General features: G+C 44.6%; 2 protein-coding genes across 2 annotated transcripts in view; one reads left to right on the top strand and one right to left on the bottom strand.

Moving 5' to 3' along the window:
* The window catches only part of LOC116502680 (zinc finger protein 420-like), a 474998-nt gene that overhangs the window by 19886 nt on the left and 439314 nt on the right, over positions 1-15798 (bottom strand). The window lies entirely within an intron of this gene.
* Positions 1-15798, top strand: part of QARS1 (glutaminyl-tRNA synthetase 1) — a 35048-nt gene that overhangs the window by 8267 nt on the left and 10983 nt on the right. The window contains exons 5-17 of the mRNA XM_032208578.1: positions 845-909; positions 1282-1335; positions 2984-3041; positions 4792-4863; positions 7031-7116; positions 8452-8538; positions 8887-8986; positions 9902-9980; positions 10188-10296; positions 11939-12069; positions 12928-13020; positions 14552-14689; positions 14792-14879. Of these exons, the coding sequence (XP_032064469.1) occupies positions 845-909; positions 1282-1335; positions 2984-3041; positions 4792-4863; positions 7031-7116; positions 8452-8538; positions 8887-8986; positions 9902-9980; positions 10188-10296; positions 11939-12069; positions 12928-13020; positions 14552-14689; positions 14792-14879 (1160 nt within the window). The remainder of the gene's footprint in view (positions 1-844; positions 910-1281; positions 1336-2983; positions 3042-4791; positions 4864-7030; positions 7117-8451; positions 8539-8886; positions 8987-9901; positions 9981-10187; positions 10297-11938; positions 12070-12927; positions 13021-14551; positions 14690-14791; positions 14880-15798) is intronic.

Genomic DNA, 15798 nt, shown 5'->3' with positions numbered 1-15798 from the left:
GAAAACCTTATGAGGTTTTTATTTGTTTTTAAATAAATAACGGGTACCCAATACCTGAAAAATCTGATGAAGCTTCGCCCTGCAATAAGGTAGCCCTCAATTTACAATTACAATGGAATCCAATATTTTTGTTGTTAAATGAGACATTTGTTAAGTGATTTTTTCCCCATTTTATGACCTTCCTTGCTACAGATTGTTAAGTGAATTACTCCAGTTGCTAAGTTAGTAACAAGTTTGTTAAGTGAATCTGGCTTCCCCATGACATTTTTTTTTTGGTCAGAAGGTCCCAAAAGCTGATCACATGACCCTGGGACACTGCAACTGTCATAAATATGAATCAGTTGCCAAGCATCTGAATTTTGATCAGATGACCAAGTTGTAAGTGAAAAACGGTCAGAAGTTACTTTTTTCAGTACTGTGTCACTTTGAATGGTCACTAAATGAACTGTTGTAAGTCGAAGACTACGTGTAATTCTTTTCTGCTGCTTTTTCCAGTTATAGTAAGTGTCCCAGATATATGAGAGTCCAGTAGTGGGTTCCTACTGGTTAGGACCGGTTCAGCTGAACCGGTAGTGGTTTGATGGCCTCGGTCGCTGGAACCGGCAGCAACGCCCCCAAACTGGTTCTCCCGGTGCCACTATCTTGGTTTTTGGTTCTGTGCATGCACAGAGCAATTATTATTGCACTGTGCATGCGCGTGTGGGGCATGGCCATGAGTGAACCGGCAGTAGTGGCTGCCGGAACCCACCCCAGTAAGAGTCCCAAGGCAGTAAGAGTCTGTCTTAAGTACCAGTTTTTAAAAAAAAGGCCGCAGCAGTCCTTAAGTCCTTTTATTTTCTTGCAGGTGAGGCCCGGAGCAAGTTGAAATGGGCAGATGGCAAAATAATTAAAAACGAAGTGGACCTACAGGTACCTAGTTGGATCTACTATTTTGGATCATCTACTTGAGATGCTAAAATATATACAAGAGGATTGACTAAAAATGAAGGATATGCATTTAAAAGTCCCTACTGTTTCCAAATGGGAGCTGCTCTTGCAGATCATTTTGGTTGTCCGTTTGCCCGCCATTTCTGTGGTCCAGTTCCAAATGGCTCAAGGCCTGGTAGTGGGGCCACGGCTCAGGAGTCGGGGACCCCTGTTCTTGTGACAGTAGGACCCTTCCTTGATGCAGCTGAAAATAAGGAGTTTTATCTGTTGGCTGAAGAAATGAAGTTTAACTTGCTATAAGCGATCCAGTACCTTTCCCTATATTCTAACCTCGTGTCTGTCTTTCTCATGCAGGTTCTAAACTTATTAGGCCCAAAGACAGAAGCTGACCTGGAAAAGAAATCCAAGGTAGTTTAGCTGTCTGTTTCCTTCCCTTAGCACACATTGATTGACGTGCTTACATTTGTGATCCATATACATTTGTCATCTCTGTAGGGATGAGGGATTGGATAGAGGGATGATTTGCCACAGATGGTCGTTCCTAGGGAGGCTGGAACAGTTGCTAGAGAGGGAGGATATGATGCTCTCTGACCTATATTCTTTATTGAGGTATACCGTTCAGGAGTGGGATTCAGCTGGTTCGGGCCGGTTCAGGCAAACTGGTAGCTCCGATGATCAGCTGGGAGAGAACCAGTTCACTCCGACGATCAGGTGCCCCCCCCCCACGCCCCTGTGTTTTACTTACTTATATCCTCTTAGCTGATTCGTGCGGCAGAGCAGATTGTTGCGCCTCAGTTGTGTTACTCCCCAGAAGTAACGTGGAACGTAAGTTTTGTTAAAACTGCGCACGCGATCACCGAACCGGTTGTTAAACTAGTTGGATCCCGCCACTGGGTATACTTATTATTTCGGTATGAATAAATATGCCTAATTAATGTTAATATTAATTTATCATTTAGGCCACCTAATCCAAAGATTCGAGGCAGCATACGGTATCAGAATTTCTATAAAACCACATAGGCAAATTCAGCACATGGGAGAGAAAAATATACATAGCTACCAAGTCATCCATCCTCTACCAGTTGAGATCACAAATCGCCCTGGCCTTGGGCATATTTGAAAAGCTGGGCTTTTAGAGCTTCTCCAAAAGTTAGTAATGTTCTGGGGCCAGGCAATCCTGTGGAGGCATATACATATATGCTTTCATCATGCCCTTCTTAAAAGTGCTTAGGGAGGGATCTAAAGGGCCAGTGAAACATCTTTCTGATAAAACTGACTACTTAAAAAGCCTTTGGTTGCTGGTGCCTGTCAGAATGCCATCCTCCCTTAGTTGGAAGTGTAGCTGCCTTTCCCTTCCTGTTTGTTTCCTTGCCAGTAGGCAGGAAAGTTTTCCCAGCATCCTCTGTTCTGACCTAGGCTTCCCCAAAAAGCACGAGGCAGAGTCCCGGTCCTGACAAAACCCCTTTTATTAAACGAATGTGAATTCCTCTCATTCACATTCAGCAAGGCCTGGCAAACAGTCTTTCAAAGGAACATTCGTGACTACAGACCTTATCTAGCTTGGATTGATGGACAGATTTTCACACTCCTGAAACGAATCTAATGACCGAACGAACAAATCGTTCCTCTTTTATTCCTTCCACTTATGACTTTACTTCTCTAAGTCTACCCTGATTTCTGAGTTGTTCTGGCAGCTCTGTGCATGCGCACACTGGGAACAGGCTCTAGCTGTTCCTCTGCCTCGCTGCTGTCTAGCTCCGTAGGCACCTGATTACTGCCAGACAGCCTTTGCCCAGTCTCTGCCTCTAACACAGAGCCCTTGTCCGAGCCTTCCCCAGCCTCCAGGACTAGCCTATATTCCTCCCCAACCTCCTCACTGTCCAACTCTGCTGTCAGCTTTGTTGGCCACTGGCAAACCACAACATCCTCTCCTTATCCCAGGAGAAAACTTTAGCTGCTAGATTTCTGCCTATAGTGGTCCTGTTCGGAGCTTATCTTCTGCTAACTACTGAGGCCAGACTGGATGACACCCAGTGTTTATTGTTTGTCTTGTCAGACCCCGAAGGCCCGTAATACTGAGCCAGAGCAGGGGAAATCAATGGTGGTGGAAAATGGTAAGGCCTTTTTTGAATGAGTGCTTTGCTTTGTAAGTGTCTGGCTGTAAACTGCAATTAAGTTCTGTAGTGCTCTGTATCCATGATGGCCTCTCTCTGGCCCTTGTAGCCACAGGAATTTTTCAACCTTTCAACATCCACTTGCCCTCTCAGTAAAGGACAGAAAGAATTAACACAGTAGGCATCCACAGTGCTTGCTTTAAAAAAAAAAAAAAATCTACTTTGGAAAATTATTTCTGCCAGCCAAGAAGTCTTCAGCTTCTGCTGAAATCAGGGCTGCCCTCTAGTGCACTCTTGGAGAACAATGGTCTCTCAATTAACCATTGAGAATTTTTTCCATTTTGGAGTTCTCCAGAACTATCTGGAACTCAACCTTCCAAAATTCCTAGGCATCCTATCCTAACCGAACACTGGGTGGGAATTCTGGGAGTTTTCATTCAATGTCTGTGAAGGAAACTGAGCCATAACCAACATCTGAGGCTGTGCAGCTGTGCATGATACAAAGGCTTTCTCAGGAAAAGCTGCCACTCAGAATTATGTACATTCTTGTTATATAGGAGATTCAAGATTCAGCTGTCAGATTCGGGTTACTGTCAGAGTTCTAAGCAACACCCTCAACGAAAGAAGACTCTGAGGCTTGAGTTTCCCCAAAGTTCCATTTTATTAGCGATGTCATATTGGCACATCTGGGAAAACCCAATTCTGAAAGTTTCCAGGTTTTCCCCATCCAAAAGAAAGTTCACGCCCAGCATCCACAAGTCCATCACATGATCCAATCAGACACCATCCAAAACTGGAGATGCCTCTCAGTCATACCATCACAGCTGCGGGGCAAGATGTCCTTGATTCTCTGAGAAAATAATGTTATTTTGACTATATATCATCCATATTCCGTATAATCCCCTCTCTCATTTTTCCACAGTAGAAAATGTGGCAGGCCTGAAGGCCCAAATGTAAAAGATGGCTTCCAGGTCTGACATCAGCCCTTATCCTACTTCTACGAGGATTAGGAAGGGATGCAGTCCGAAATCCTGGAAAATTGCATCCAGTTTGAATAGAACCAGATAGTTAAGCCTATTGTCATGGCTTGTATAGGGCAGCTTCCCATGCTGTGAGGTCCATTCTATTTGAGCCTGAAAAAGATTCAGCTGAACCTAAATTGAAATGACTTGTATGCTTTCAAAATTCCAGTCTAAAACATGGCTACATAACATCTGGTCCTCCAAACAGTGCTGATCTACTATTGGTTGCATTAAAACTGTTGGCCATGTTGGCTAGGGCTGCCGCAAGCATTTGGATTCCTACAAATTGAGATTATATCCAGATTATGGCTTGTAACGATGAACAGAAAACTGGGTTTTCCGTCTCCCATCACCACTAGAAGTTCTAGCAGCCTCTTCTTGTGATGAATGTTCTGCAATGTTTAAGATTGCTTCTTCTGCTACTCTTATTCATACTAACTGTGTTTCATAATGGTAGACAGCCCTTCGTGTTACAAGTAAAATACAAGTAAGAAAAATCCTGATTTAGATCTAGATATAGAAAAAAAAATATAGAAAGACAATCAGGAAAGAAGGTCACCATAGTGGGTGGGGGAGAATATCTCTAGTGGCCCTTACAGATGGAAATGCTTTGGAATGCCTGATATTTAATTCCCTGGCTTTTATGCCAGTTGCTTTGGATAATAATGAGATGTGTGGCATAATAATTTAATTAATAAAAAAACAATATCCAAACCAATGCTCTGTAGGGGAACCACACCAAGAGACAAAATCGCTCCTGGAGCAGCTGAGAGGGGAAGCACTCAAATTCCACAAGCCAGGTAAGCTGCCTTGGAGTTCTTGCAATCTACATTTGGATAAATTACCGATCGATCAGAGAAGGCTTTGCATTTCATCCTTGATGGCCTAAATCGGGGGTCGGCAACCTTAAACATTCAAAGAACCACAACGGTCCTAACCGGAAGCCCCCTGTTCAATTCTGGAGCCAACCAGAAGTCCAGTTCCCCTACCATAGAGTCTCCTCCTAGTGCAGCGTCCTTTTTCCTCTACCTGTCCTAACCGAAAGCCCTATCAATTGTGGAGCTGACCAGAAAACCCACCCCTTGCCATAGAGTCTCTTTCTAGCGTGCTGTGCTTCCTCTGCCCCCCCAAACCAGAAGCTCCTCTCAAAATTGTGGCGCTGACCAGTGACAGGGAGCTGCAGCAGAGGGATGAAATAACCACATGCAGCTCCAGAGCTGCGGGTTGCTGACGCCTGGCCTAAATGTTAGCATTTAGCACATATGATAGGCAATCAGGAGGTCACAGTCCGCTTCCAGCATTTCAGTAATGGCTCAGTAGAATTGTTTCCCAACAAAGTGCATGTTCAGTCCATTTGTTGGTTGGGAGATCTAAATTCTCAATGCTGATGCTTTAAAGGCATCTAATAAACCCCATTTAAATCATCCAAACCCTGATGAAACCAAGCCACTTTTCCCTGATATGGACCAATTTAAGGACTAGGACTTACAGCACTTTTATTGTTGCATACCCATTAATATACACCCCCTTTGAAACATTTTTTTTAAAAAAAGAGCTCTACCTGTACATTTTGCTGATGTCGTAGGTTGGGCACTAAATCCCTCTGTGGGCCATAGGATGGAAAAGATTGCCCAACCCATCAGATACTGATGCTATTTTGTACGCTGAGTTCACTCCTGCTGCTACTAGACCAGCAGTCACCAACTGGTGGTCCACGAAAAATTTTTGGTGGTCCGCAGAAAAACTATTTGCATTTTTTATATTGCACTAAATCAGGGGTCCTCAAACTAGGACCCCTGGGCCGGATACATGCATTGAATGCTTGTGTTGCTGCAGAGAGTCTCCCGCTTTGGGGTCTTTTTGTGTGGGTCGGAGTGGGGAAGAAATTCTGACTTGGGGTCAGCTTCAGCCTCTTGCTGTGGGGCTTTGGGCGAAGGCTGGAGGGAAGTGTCGTTGGTGGCGAAGAGCTGGAGGGCCTCGTTTCAGTGGGACTGCATCATTGCCTGGAACTGGCTGACCATCTCATCTCGCTGAGCCTCCAGGCACCGGTACCTGGCCTTGCACTCTCGCAGGTCTTCCCTCTGCTTGGAAAGCCTATGCTCATAGTCCTTAGTGAGGTGCTTCTGCTGAGCCTCCTTCTCGGTCAGATCTAATTTGAACTAGCCAGCTGTTTTGCCAATTCTTCTCGTGATGGCTGCTTAGCTCCCAACAACTGCTTCCTAAGGAGCCCGGGTGGGGAGGCGAGGAGTGGCTGGGAAGGGAAGGGCAAGTAAAGGCCATTGAGCTGCCCCTCGATGTGAGTAACATTGAGTTGGCCACACCCATTCAGTCACATAACCACTTAGCCATGCCCACCCAGATGGTCATTAGACAGATATTAGTGGGATTTAAAAACATGAATTTAATGGTCACTGAGATCCGAAAGGTTGGTGAGCCCTGTACTAGATAGCCTCTTGTAACACAGGGCTTCATCAGGCAGGATGTGGGAAAAGCTGATTTAAGAAGCCATGATGTAATGGGCTGTGAGAATAACCTTGGGAGATGGGAGGAAGAGCCACAGCCTAGACAACACTCTGATAGGAGAAATCTGAGTCCAGAGGAGGGATGGACTGGAGAAAGTCTCAAAAGAGACCCTCCCTAGTTCTCTGGAAAGTAAAGACAAGGAAATGGGGGAGTGCTTACAGACTTGGCAAGATTTTGTTACTCTAATCTTGCAATACAAGCAGTGTTGGTATTTATGGTTTTGGTTTCCTGCCAAGACTACCTTGAAAGGTTGACATTTAGTCACTGTCAAGCCTTCAGCCAAGAATTTTGAGTGGATTAAATACGGACATTGGACAGGTAGTTTGGTAGAAAATTGTCCCAGCTGCGTTTATTAGGGCACAGTTGCATTTATTGCAAAGAAATCCTGCATTCACTGACCATGTTTTACTCTTCTGAGTTCAAGTGTGTTCTCTGCCTTTCCAGGTGAGAACTATAAAACTGAAGGCTACATCGTTACACCTAATACCATGAATCTATTGAAGAAGCATTTAGAGATCACAGGTGGACAGGTGAGTGAGAGGCAGGCAGAGATCCTCTGGAGAGCCTGATTTTCGTACAATTATTGATCACTTAAACTACCAGTCTAAAAATGGAAGTTTTAAAAAAGGAGCTAAATGTTTTAACATGTAAAAAGTGTTAATTCTAAGTGCTTTAAAGTAAAACCCTTAAAATCTATACATATATAAAAATGGCTGTCTGTCTGTGTGTGTGTGTGTTCTCCAGCATAACTCTGGAACGCCTCGAGCAATTTCAACCAAACTTGGTACACAGATGACTTACTCTCTGGAGAAAAATACTGTGGGGGGTAAGACACCCCTCGGTGTGTGTGTGTATATGTGTGTGTGTGTTCTGGCATGCAGGTGGCACAAAGAGCCCAGCTCTCCTCGCTAGCCATCTAATTTTTGGGTCTCTGCCACATATGCGTGGGGGGGGAGTGCAGGGGGTGCAGCGCAAGCCCCCCCCCCCCCCGGTAACCCATTTTTGCTCCCTGGAGGTTGCAGGGAGGCCTACTAGGTCCAAAATAGGGCACGGATGTCATGCGCGCGGGGGTTGGGGTCACGCAGGGTGTGTTTGTTACACGACACTATAGATATCATTCATTTCTTTTCCTGTCTAATACAGGATTAAGAAAAATAAATACCCTGGCAACACCGGGTTATCAGCTAGTATCAATTAAATAGCTCCATCGCAGGTGATGAGTTATATATTAATAAGCTATATTTAACCAAACAGAAGGCAATCCTGGATTTAAGATGAATCCCTTTCCCCTAATATGATTGGACAGAGAAGTCAAAAAGGAATAAACATACTGGTGTACATCCTCAGATTGAGCTTTTGGGAGAAGGGAAGGGCAGAACCTTTCCATGTCTCAGCAAGGGGGAATAGCAGCTGGATTGATTGTTAGGTTTGGAGAGGAAGAATGGTTGTGAAGCAGTGTTCCTTCAAATATTATGGCCCCCAAACTGTGAAGATTCCCCAACTAAAGAGCCACTTTGCTGTAGTGGTTAAGAATCAGGCTAGAAACTGGGAAAATGTGAGGTCTATTCCCACCATAATCACGAAGCCAATTGAGTGACCTTTGGCCATTCACTCTTAGTTCTTGGAACGAAGTCTGGAGCAAACCACTTCCAAAAAAAGCCTTGCCAAAAAACTTTAGGGAGTTGTCCACAAAGGTGCTGGGAGTAAAAAAAAAACCCCACAAATACCTGCACACACATTTAAAATAAATTGTGAAGAGTGGTATAGAGTAATGCCAAAAGTTTATTAAGGTGGGATTCGTGTAGAGATTCTGTAGTTATAAATCTTTGAATCTTTGTTGACATAATCGAAATGTGTTTGCCTAGGTCCGTACACGATTCCCTCCTGAACCCAATGGCATTCTGCACATCGGTCACGCCAAGGCTATCAATTTCAATTTTGGCTTTGCCAAGGTGAGACACTTGAGCCTCTTTCCACACTCTGAACTGCTGGTGTGTTTGGAATATTCCTCTTCTTATTGAGTTGGGAGGGTGGGATTTATCCTGGCAGACGTTCATGACCACCTCATTGATGTAATGTACCTCTCCCAGAGGTGTGAGCAAATCATAGCTCAGACATAGAAGGTAATCTTTGCCGGATGTAAATCCCAATTTATTTGTTTGGTGATTTTATTGAGGTATTGTTTTTCCGGTGGTGCTCTAATCTTGCTGTCATTTGGGAAGAAAAAGAAGTTTTTTGATGAACTAGGGGATTAAGTGTGCTGTTTAATTCCTTTCTCCCCACCCCACCCCCAAAACCAGGCAAACGGTGGAATTTGCTTCCTGCGTTATGACGACACAAACCCTGAAAAAGAAGAGGAGAAGTATTTTACGGGCATCCTAGACATAGTGGAGTGGCTAGGTATGCGTGCTCAGGGAAAAGGAGGTGGAGGTGCTCAGTGGGGGGAAAGGCTTTATTTGCTGGATGGGCCTAAGGTTGAAATGGCAAGAAAACTGTTAAGGTGTACAGAGCCAATAGATAATGGAAATAGGAGGAGTTCCAGCAGCAACAGTAGTAATGGTACTAGTAGCGTTTGTAGCAATGAGAGTAGGAACCGAAGCAGGAGACAAGGATATAATGGAAAAAGAAAGTGTCCTGAATATGTTAAAGCATTCAGCAGCTTTAAATGGGAGGAGTGTTAAGGTAATGTTGATTTAATGGTGGACCAGCTGCTGTAAAGCTGTAAACCGAAATGATGAAATTAGAATGAGTCAGCAGGGTTACTGCCACTTTAAGAAGCTATCTATATAAAGAGAGGCCCTGGGAGGGCGGTTACTCTCTCCGTGTGTGCTTCTGTGTTATGGTTGAAGATTGATTGATTGCCTGGCTTTGCTGTGTGTGTGTGTGTGTGTGTGTGTATGCTTTGTGTACTGTATTTTGTTCCTGGGTTGTTTCAAAATAGTAGTCACACTGTGCACACTCTGACAAAAAACCTCTTGGCTTTTCCAGAGGCTGTGGAAGGCTACCATACTTTACACCGGAAGTAGGGAACTATGGCCCTATGCTGGCTCAGGAATTCTGAGAGTTGAAGTCCACACAAGTCATAAAAGGGCCATAGTTCCCTACCCCTGTTTTACACCAGGCTTTCAGGCTTATGTGCAGCAATTGAGGGGTGGCTACTTCTGTATTGGTGGCCTTTTCATGGGAGTCTTTTTTTGGGGTGGGGGGTGGGGGGGGGGAATAGCAATTTCTTGAAAAGCCTTGAATTTGCCTTTTCTATTATAATGTGACTGATCAAACAAGGCCTTATCACATTTTAGTATTGTTTTCCTTTAGGATACACTCCGTATGCAGTGACACATGCCTCTGACTACTTTGATGAGTTGTATGCCTTGGCAGTGGATCTCGTTAGAAGGTAAGGAGGCCCAAATAGCATAAAAATGCTGGAAAATTGCCCATCTAATTTGTTCATGTACTCCCCCAAAGTGTCCTTTGTTCTAATCTTCCCTTTTTTTTTTACAGAGGGGATTATGGAAAGTCTTACTGTAACGCATGGTCCTTCCTTACTGCCCAGATCATACTCCTTGTCTCTGTAGTTGATGTCTTTTTTCCTCCTTCCCAGAGGCCATGCTTATGTTTGCCACCAGAAGGTGGAAGAAATCAAAGGACACAATCCACCCCCTTCTCCATGGCGAGACCGGCCGATTGAAGAGTCTCTCCTTCTTTTTGAGGTACAGTGTGTGCATCGACTAAGATGGCCTGTCCATCAAGAAAAAGCATGGGTCTCCTGCTTGAGCAGAGGGTTGAACTAGATGACCTACAAGATCCCTCCCAGCCAGAGGTGGTATTCAGCAGGTTCTGACCAGTTCTGGAGAACCGGTAGCGGGAATTTTGAGTAGTTTGGAGAACCGGTAAATAACACCGCTGGCTGGCCCTGCCCCAATCTATTCTCTGCCTCCAGAGTCCCAGCTGATCGGGTGGGAATGGTTTTTTTTCCCCAGTAGCCTTCCCCTGTCATGCCCACCAAGCCATGCCCACAGAACTAGTAGTAAAAAAATTTGAATCCCACCACTGCTTCCAATCCTGTTATTCTAAACCCAGTGTCCTGAATGTCCAGGGCTTCTCAGAATGAGTCTTAAGACGGGTCAATATGTTTGCAGGAGTTACTTAGGGCTGGGTTATCAACTTCTTTGTTTTTCATGTTTTATCATCTCCTGTTTCTGACCGTCCTGTTTATTTATTATCTCTTTATTATTTTTTTATAAACTCAAGATAGCGAATATACTTATTCTTCTATTTTCCACACAACAACACCTCTGTTAGGTGAGTTGTGCTAAGAGGGAAGGACTGGCTGAAAATCACTCAGCAGGCTTTCAGGCCTAAGGCTAAGGCTAATGCCTAAGAACTCACAGTCTCCTAGTGATTGGCCCAAAGTCTCCCTGTCAACTTTCATGCCTAAGTCAGGACTAGAACTCTTGGTCTCCTGGTTTGTAGCTTGGTTTCTTAACTACCAGGCCAAACTGGCTCTTAGTTGGGGAATCTTCACAATTTGGAGCTACGATATTTGAAGGAACGCTGCTTCACAACTATTTTTCACAACCATTATCCTGTACTATCTGATGAAGACTCCGAAAAAAAATGTAGAAGGGCTTTCAATAGCATTGTTATGTACACATGTTCTTTTCTCCTTTCTGTGATCGTATTTACTGCCCTGGTATTTTTAGTGGCCCCCTTTTTTCATGTGTCCTTCTGCCAGTCCTCTTTCCTTGCCCCAAAGTGTCATATTCTTTGAAGCAACACTTTCTAGCACTGCAATCAAATATATCAACTTACATTCATTTTGGTTGCATGATAGTGATTCTATTCACAGTGTGGTGTATATTTTGGAAGTTGATTACACAGATGAGATCAGAGAAATTATAGCCCGTGAGGTGCCTGGAGCATTCAGTTTTGGTGGTCCTCAGAATCTTTCGAGAACACAACACTGACATTTGATGACAAATTAGTTTATCTATCTATCTATCTATCTATCTATCTATCTATCTATCTATCTATCTATCTATCTATCTATCTATCTATCCATCCATCCATCCATCCATCCATCCATCCATCCATCCATCCATCCATCCATCCTACCACAGGATAACTCTGGGTGGGGCTATGATTGTACTTTTTTTAAAAAAATAAAAGCTAAAATATAAAATATTTTGCCCAACCTCCTGTTTTGTGCCACTTTTTGCCACCCTCATTAGACATCTGTCTATCATAGCTTCTTCTAGAGAAGATGATTCTCTAGATCATCGCGATACCGCTCTATAAGAGGTTTTCCTGTCTGAGTGATTTGAAACTCTGGTATGTGTTATGCTTCTTCAGGACATGCGCAAAGGAAAGTTTGGAGAGGGAGAGGCTACGTTGCGCATGAAGATGGTGATGGAGGATGGAAAAATGGATCCTGTTGCTTATCGCATTAAATATACACCACACCACCGCAGTGGTGACAAATGGTATGTGGGGATAGATGTCTAGTGTGGTCATTTTTGGGACTGGGATTGGATAGTGTGGAAGTTTTCTTTCTGACTAGCAAAGTGAGGTAGTTGTCCTTGTTCTCATTGGGTTGGATCTGCTCCAGTGCTTAATCTTGGGCTCTGGCTTCAGAGATATTAAGCCTTTGGTGTTATTGCTGGAGTCTGGAATTTGTGGAACAAGTTGCCTGCTGCTCCCAACATCTTTGGGACTCCTCTGATGGGAGCATTGCCTCCCACCCCTTCCAGGATAAGTACAATTTTTGCACATAAAAAATTAAGTTAAAATTGTAGAAAGGAAAGTGCTATGAAAGCATTTTAAGGATAATGCAGGTAGTCCTCAAATTACAACCATAGTTGAGCTAAACATTTACATTGTTAAGTGTTGTTAATTGGGTTTTGCCCCATTTTACAACCTTTCTTGCCACAGTTGCTAAGTGAATCACTGCAGTTGGTAAATTACAGTTGTTAAGTCAATCTGGCTTCCCCACTGACTTTGCTTGTCAGAAGCCTGCAAAAGGTGATGACGTCACCCCGGGACAGTGCAACCGTCATAAGTAGGAACCAGTTGCCAAACTCCTGAATTTTGATCCCGTGACTGTGGGGATGCTTGCAAAGGTCGTAAGTGTGAAAAAAGGTCATAAGTAACTGTTGTTACTTATAAGTAACTAAAATGAATGTAAGTAAGTACTTAAGTACTTAAATGAATGGTTGCCAGTCAAGGACTATCTGCAATGACCAACAATGCTACAGTAGTATTCCTAGGAGGATCTGATGATTGTTTTGCGGAAGCCACTGAGAGCTTTGGAAGTGAGCTTTTGGTTTTCTCTGGCTTCACAGGTGCATTTATCCTACCTATGACTATACGCATTGCCTTTGTGACTCACTGGAGAACATTACTCACTCACTCTGCACCAAAGAGTTTCAAGCCAGGTAAGACTATGCTCTTTGAAAGGGTCCCTTATCTCAAGGGTGGGAGAATCTAATTCCCTTCAAATATTGTTCATCTTCTATCAGATGGTAGCATGGCTCATGGGGAAGGACGAAAAAGAGTTGTGGTCCATCAGTCACTTCTCTTCTTTCCTGCCTTTTCCTATAGCCGTGATGGTGAACCGGTGGCACACCAAGCCATATTTGCTGGCAAGGCAGTCCTCAGCTCCGGCGTGCATGTGCCCCCTGGCCAGCTGATTTTCAACCTTCTGGAGGGCTGGGGGAGGCTGTTTTCACCCTCCCTGGGCTTCAGGAAAGCCTCCGGAGCCTAGAGAGGGTGAAAAACAGGCCCAACATCCCAACTGGAAGTTTGGGAATGAACTTCCGGTTGGCCCATTGGGCCTGTTTTTCGCCCTCCCCAGGCTGCGGAAGCTTTCCTGAAGCCTAGGGAGGGTGAAAATAGCCCTCCCCAGCCCTCTGGAAGGCTGAAAATCAGCTGGCCAGCACGTGCATGCGCGCCGGAGCTGAGAGCTGCCGAGGGCTGCCTTGCCAGCAAATATGACTCTGTGTGCCACCTGTGGGAGGGCCAGGGGAGGCTGTTTTCGCCCTCCCCAGGCTTCAGGAAAGCCTGCAGTGCCTGGAGAGGGTGAAAATTCCCCCCTGCGTGGAGGTCTCTCAAGCAGTTTATAGTTATAGTTTATAGTTTTAATAGATTTGTATGCCGCCCACTCCGTTGGGACTCTGCATGCGCAAGGGGGTAGGCACGCACCCAGTTTTGGCACCCCCTTTAAAAAAAGATTAGCCATCACTGTCCTATAGACAGAAGTACTGCCAAAGATTTAGGAGGTTTCCACTTATGCATATAGAATCTTTGAGTTCCCTGAACATAAGCAGAATTTACCATTTAATGTTTCTTATCCAGAGAATTCTATTTCTTAGCTTTAATGAACCTTAAACAATTGTCTAGGTCTCAACTTCGGTCATTTCAGTTCTTGCTCCCGGGCCCCTCAAAACAAAGATCTCTTACTTGAAAACATATGCAGACAGTCCCCAGGTTAAGAATGAGTTCCAATCCTAACTCTCTTCAACTCAGATTTGTATGTAAGTTGGAACTTGTAAATACGAATGCAGTGCCAATTACTAAAAATGGTGGACGATGTTCTCCTTCCTCGAGCCAACAAATTACTCAATGTTTCCACGAACCACTGAAAACAGGCTGCATATTAAATATGCATGGCTTCAGCAGTTCGTAAAAACATTGCATAGCTTCAGCAGTTCATTGGCTCAAGGAAGGACAAGAAAGAACAGCGCCATCCACCATTTTTAACAACAGACAGCCTGTCCGAGTAGGTAGGTAGGCAGTAAGTAGAAGCTGATTTTCTTAACCGGGGAAGTGTCTGTACCATAGAAGCCTGGATAAAATTCATAAGACTAAAATCACAAAATTTCATCGCTCACGTTAGCCTGAAAATGGAATCAATCCTACTTCTTGAATGTGACCTCTTATATAAGTCATTTTCCTCTTTCCTGTTAGACGTTCTTCCTATTTCTGGCTCTGCAATGCCTTGGATGTGTACTGCCCAGTGCAGTGGGAATACGGACGCCTCAATCTCGTTTACACAGTGGTTTCGAAACGTAAAATCATCCGCCTGGTTGAGGCAGGGGCTGTCAGGTGAGAGGGAGGGTTTGATTGTATTTGGGTGTGTTTTGGTGAGGGCAGAGTTCAGCAGAATTAAGATTCAGTCATTACATTTGTTGCTTGTTGGCATTCCAGGGACTGGGATGACCCAAGACTTTTTACTTTGACTGCTCTTCGCCGCCGAGGCTTTCCACCGGAGGCGATCAACAACTTCTGTGCAAAGGTAAAGAGCCTATGTTCAGCCAGTGGTCTGTCAGGTGTCTTAACTGTGGGCTGGGATATTAACACAGAGAGAGACCCTGATCTCAATCCTTACAGTTCACTTGTACATTGGCTTCATGAACTTAATTCATTTGCCTCTTGATTTAATGGGCATCGTTTCAACCTGGATGATCGATCCCTAACTGCTTGATTGAGTTCTTGAAGACCCACAACTACGTCATCAGTGATAATATTTAGCATATTTGTCTTTTGTCGGCCCCTTCTTTAATTGCCTTCTAGGAACCCGGTTGTACTGGGAAACAGTGGGAACAGCAGGATGCATTGAAAAATATTCCTACTTTTAGATGTCACAAAAAGTGGATGGCATTGGAACGGGGGGGGGGGGGGGGGCAGGGAAGGCATTCTGTAGTCTGATTTCTAGATTCTTCTTCAAGTAGCCAGTCTGAAGAGAAATTTCTTCTGATAATAGAACTGTGTGCCACTTTTGGGTGTCCTACTTGGAGAAGAAAAGAGGGAAGTGATGTCCATTACCACTGTAAACTATGACTCCACATCCCCAGCTTATGACCTTCAACAAATTCTTTCTATAGACAGCCTTTTCCAACTAGCGCATGCCAGATCTTCTAGAACCGTGATGGGGAACCTAAGGCACTTGTGCCACAGGTGGCACTTGGAGTGCAGGCGTGCGAACCCTCACCCCAGCTCAGCTCCACTGCGCTCCTCCTGCCAGCCAGCTGGTTTTCGGGTCTCTGCTATGCATGTGCAGGGGGTGGGGCACATGCGGGAGATGCGCACGCATAGGTGCTGGGGGGGGTCTCACACGCATGGGCAGGAGAGCGAGGTGGGGCAGTGCGTGTTGCCCCGGGGCACTGTTTTTGGTCGACAGAGGCTTTAGGGAAGCCTGCTAGGCCCAAAGCGGG

The sequence above is a fragment of the Thamnophis elegans genome, chromosome 2, assembly GCF_009769535.1.
Source record: "Thamnophis elegans isolate rThaEle1 chromosome 2, rThaEle1.pri, whole genome shotgun sequence".
In the NCBI taxonomy this organism is placed as follows: domain Eukaryota; kingdom Metazoa; phylum Chordata; class Lepidosauria; order Squamata; family Colubridae; genus Thamnophis; species Thamnophis elegans.
Note: the sequence above shows the minus strand (reverse complement) of the source record. Positions and strands in the feature narration are given on the sequence as shown.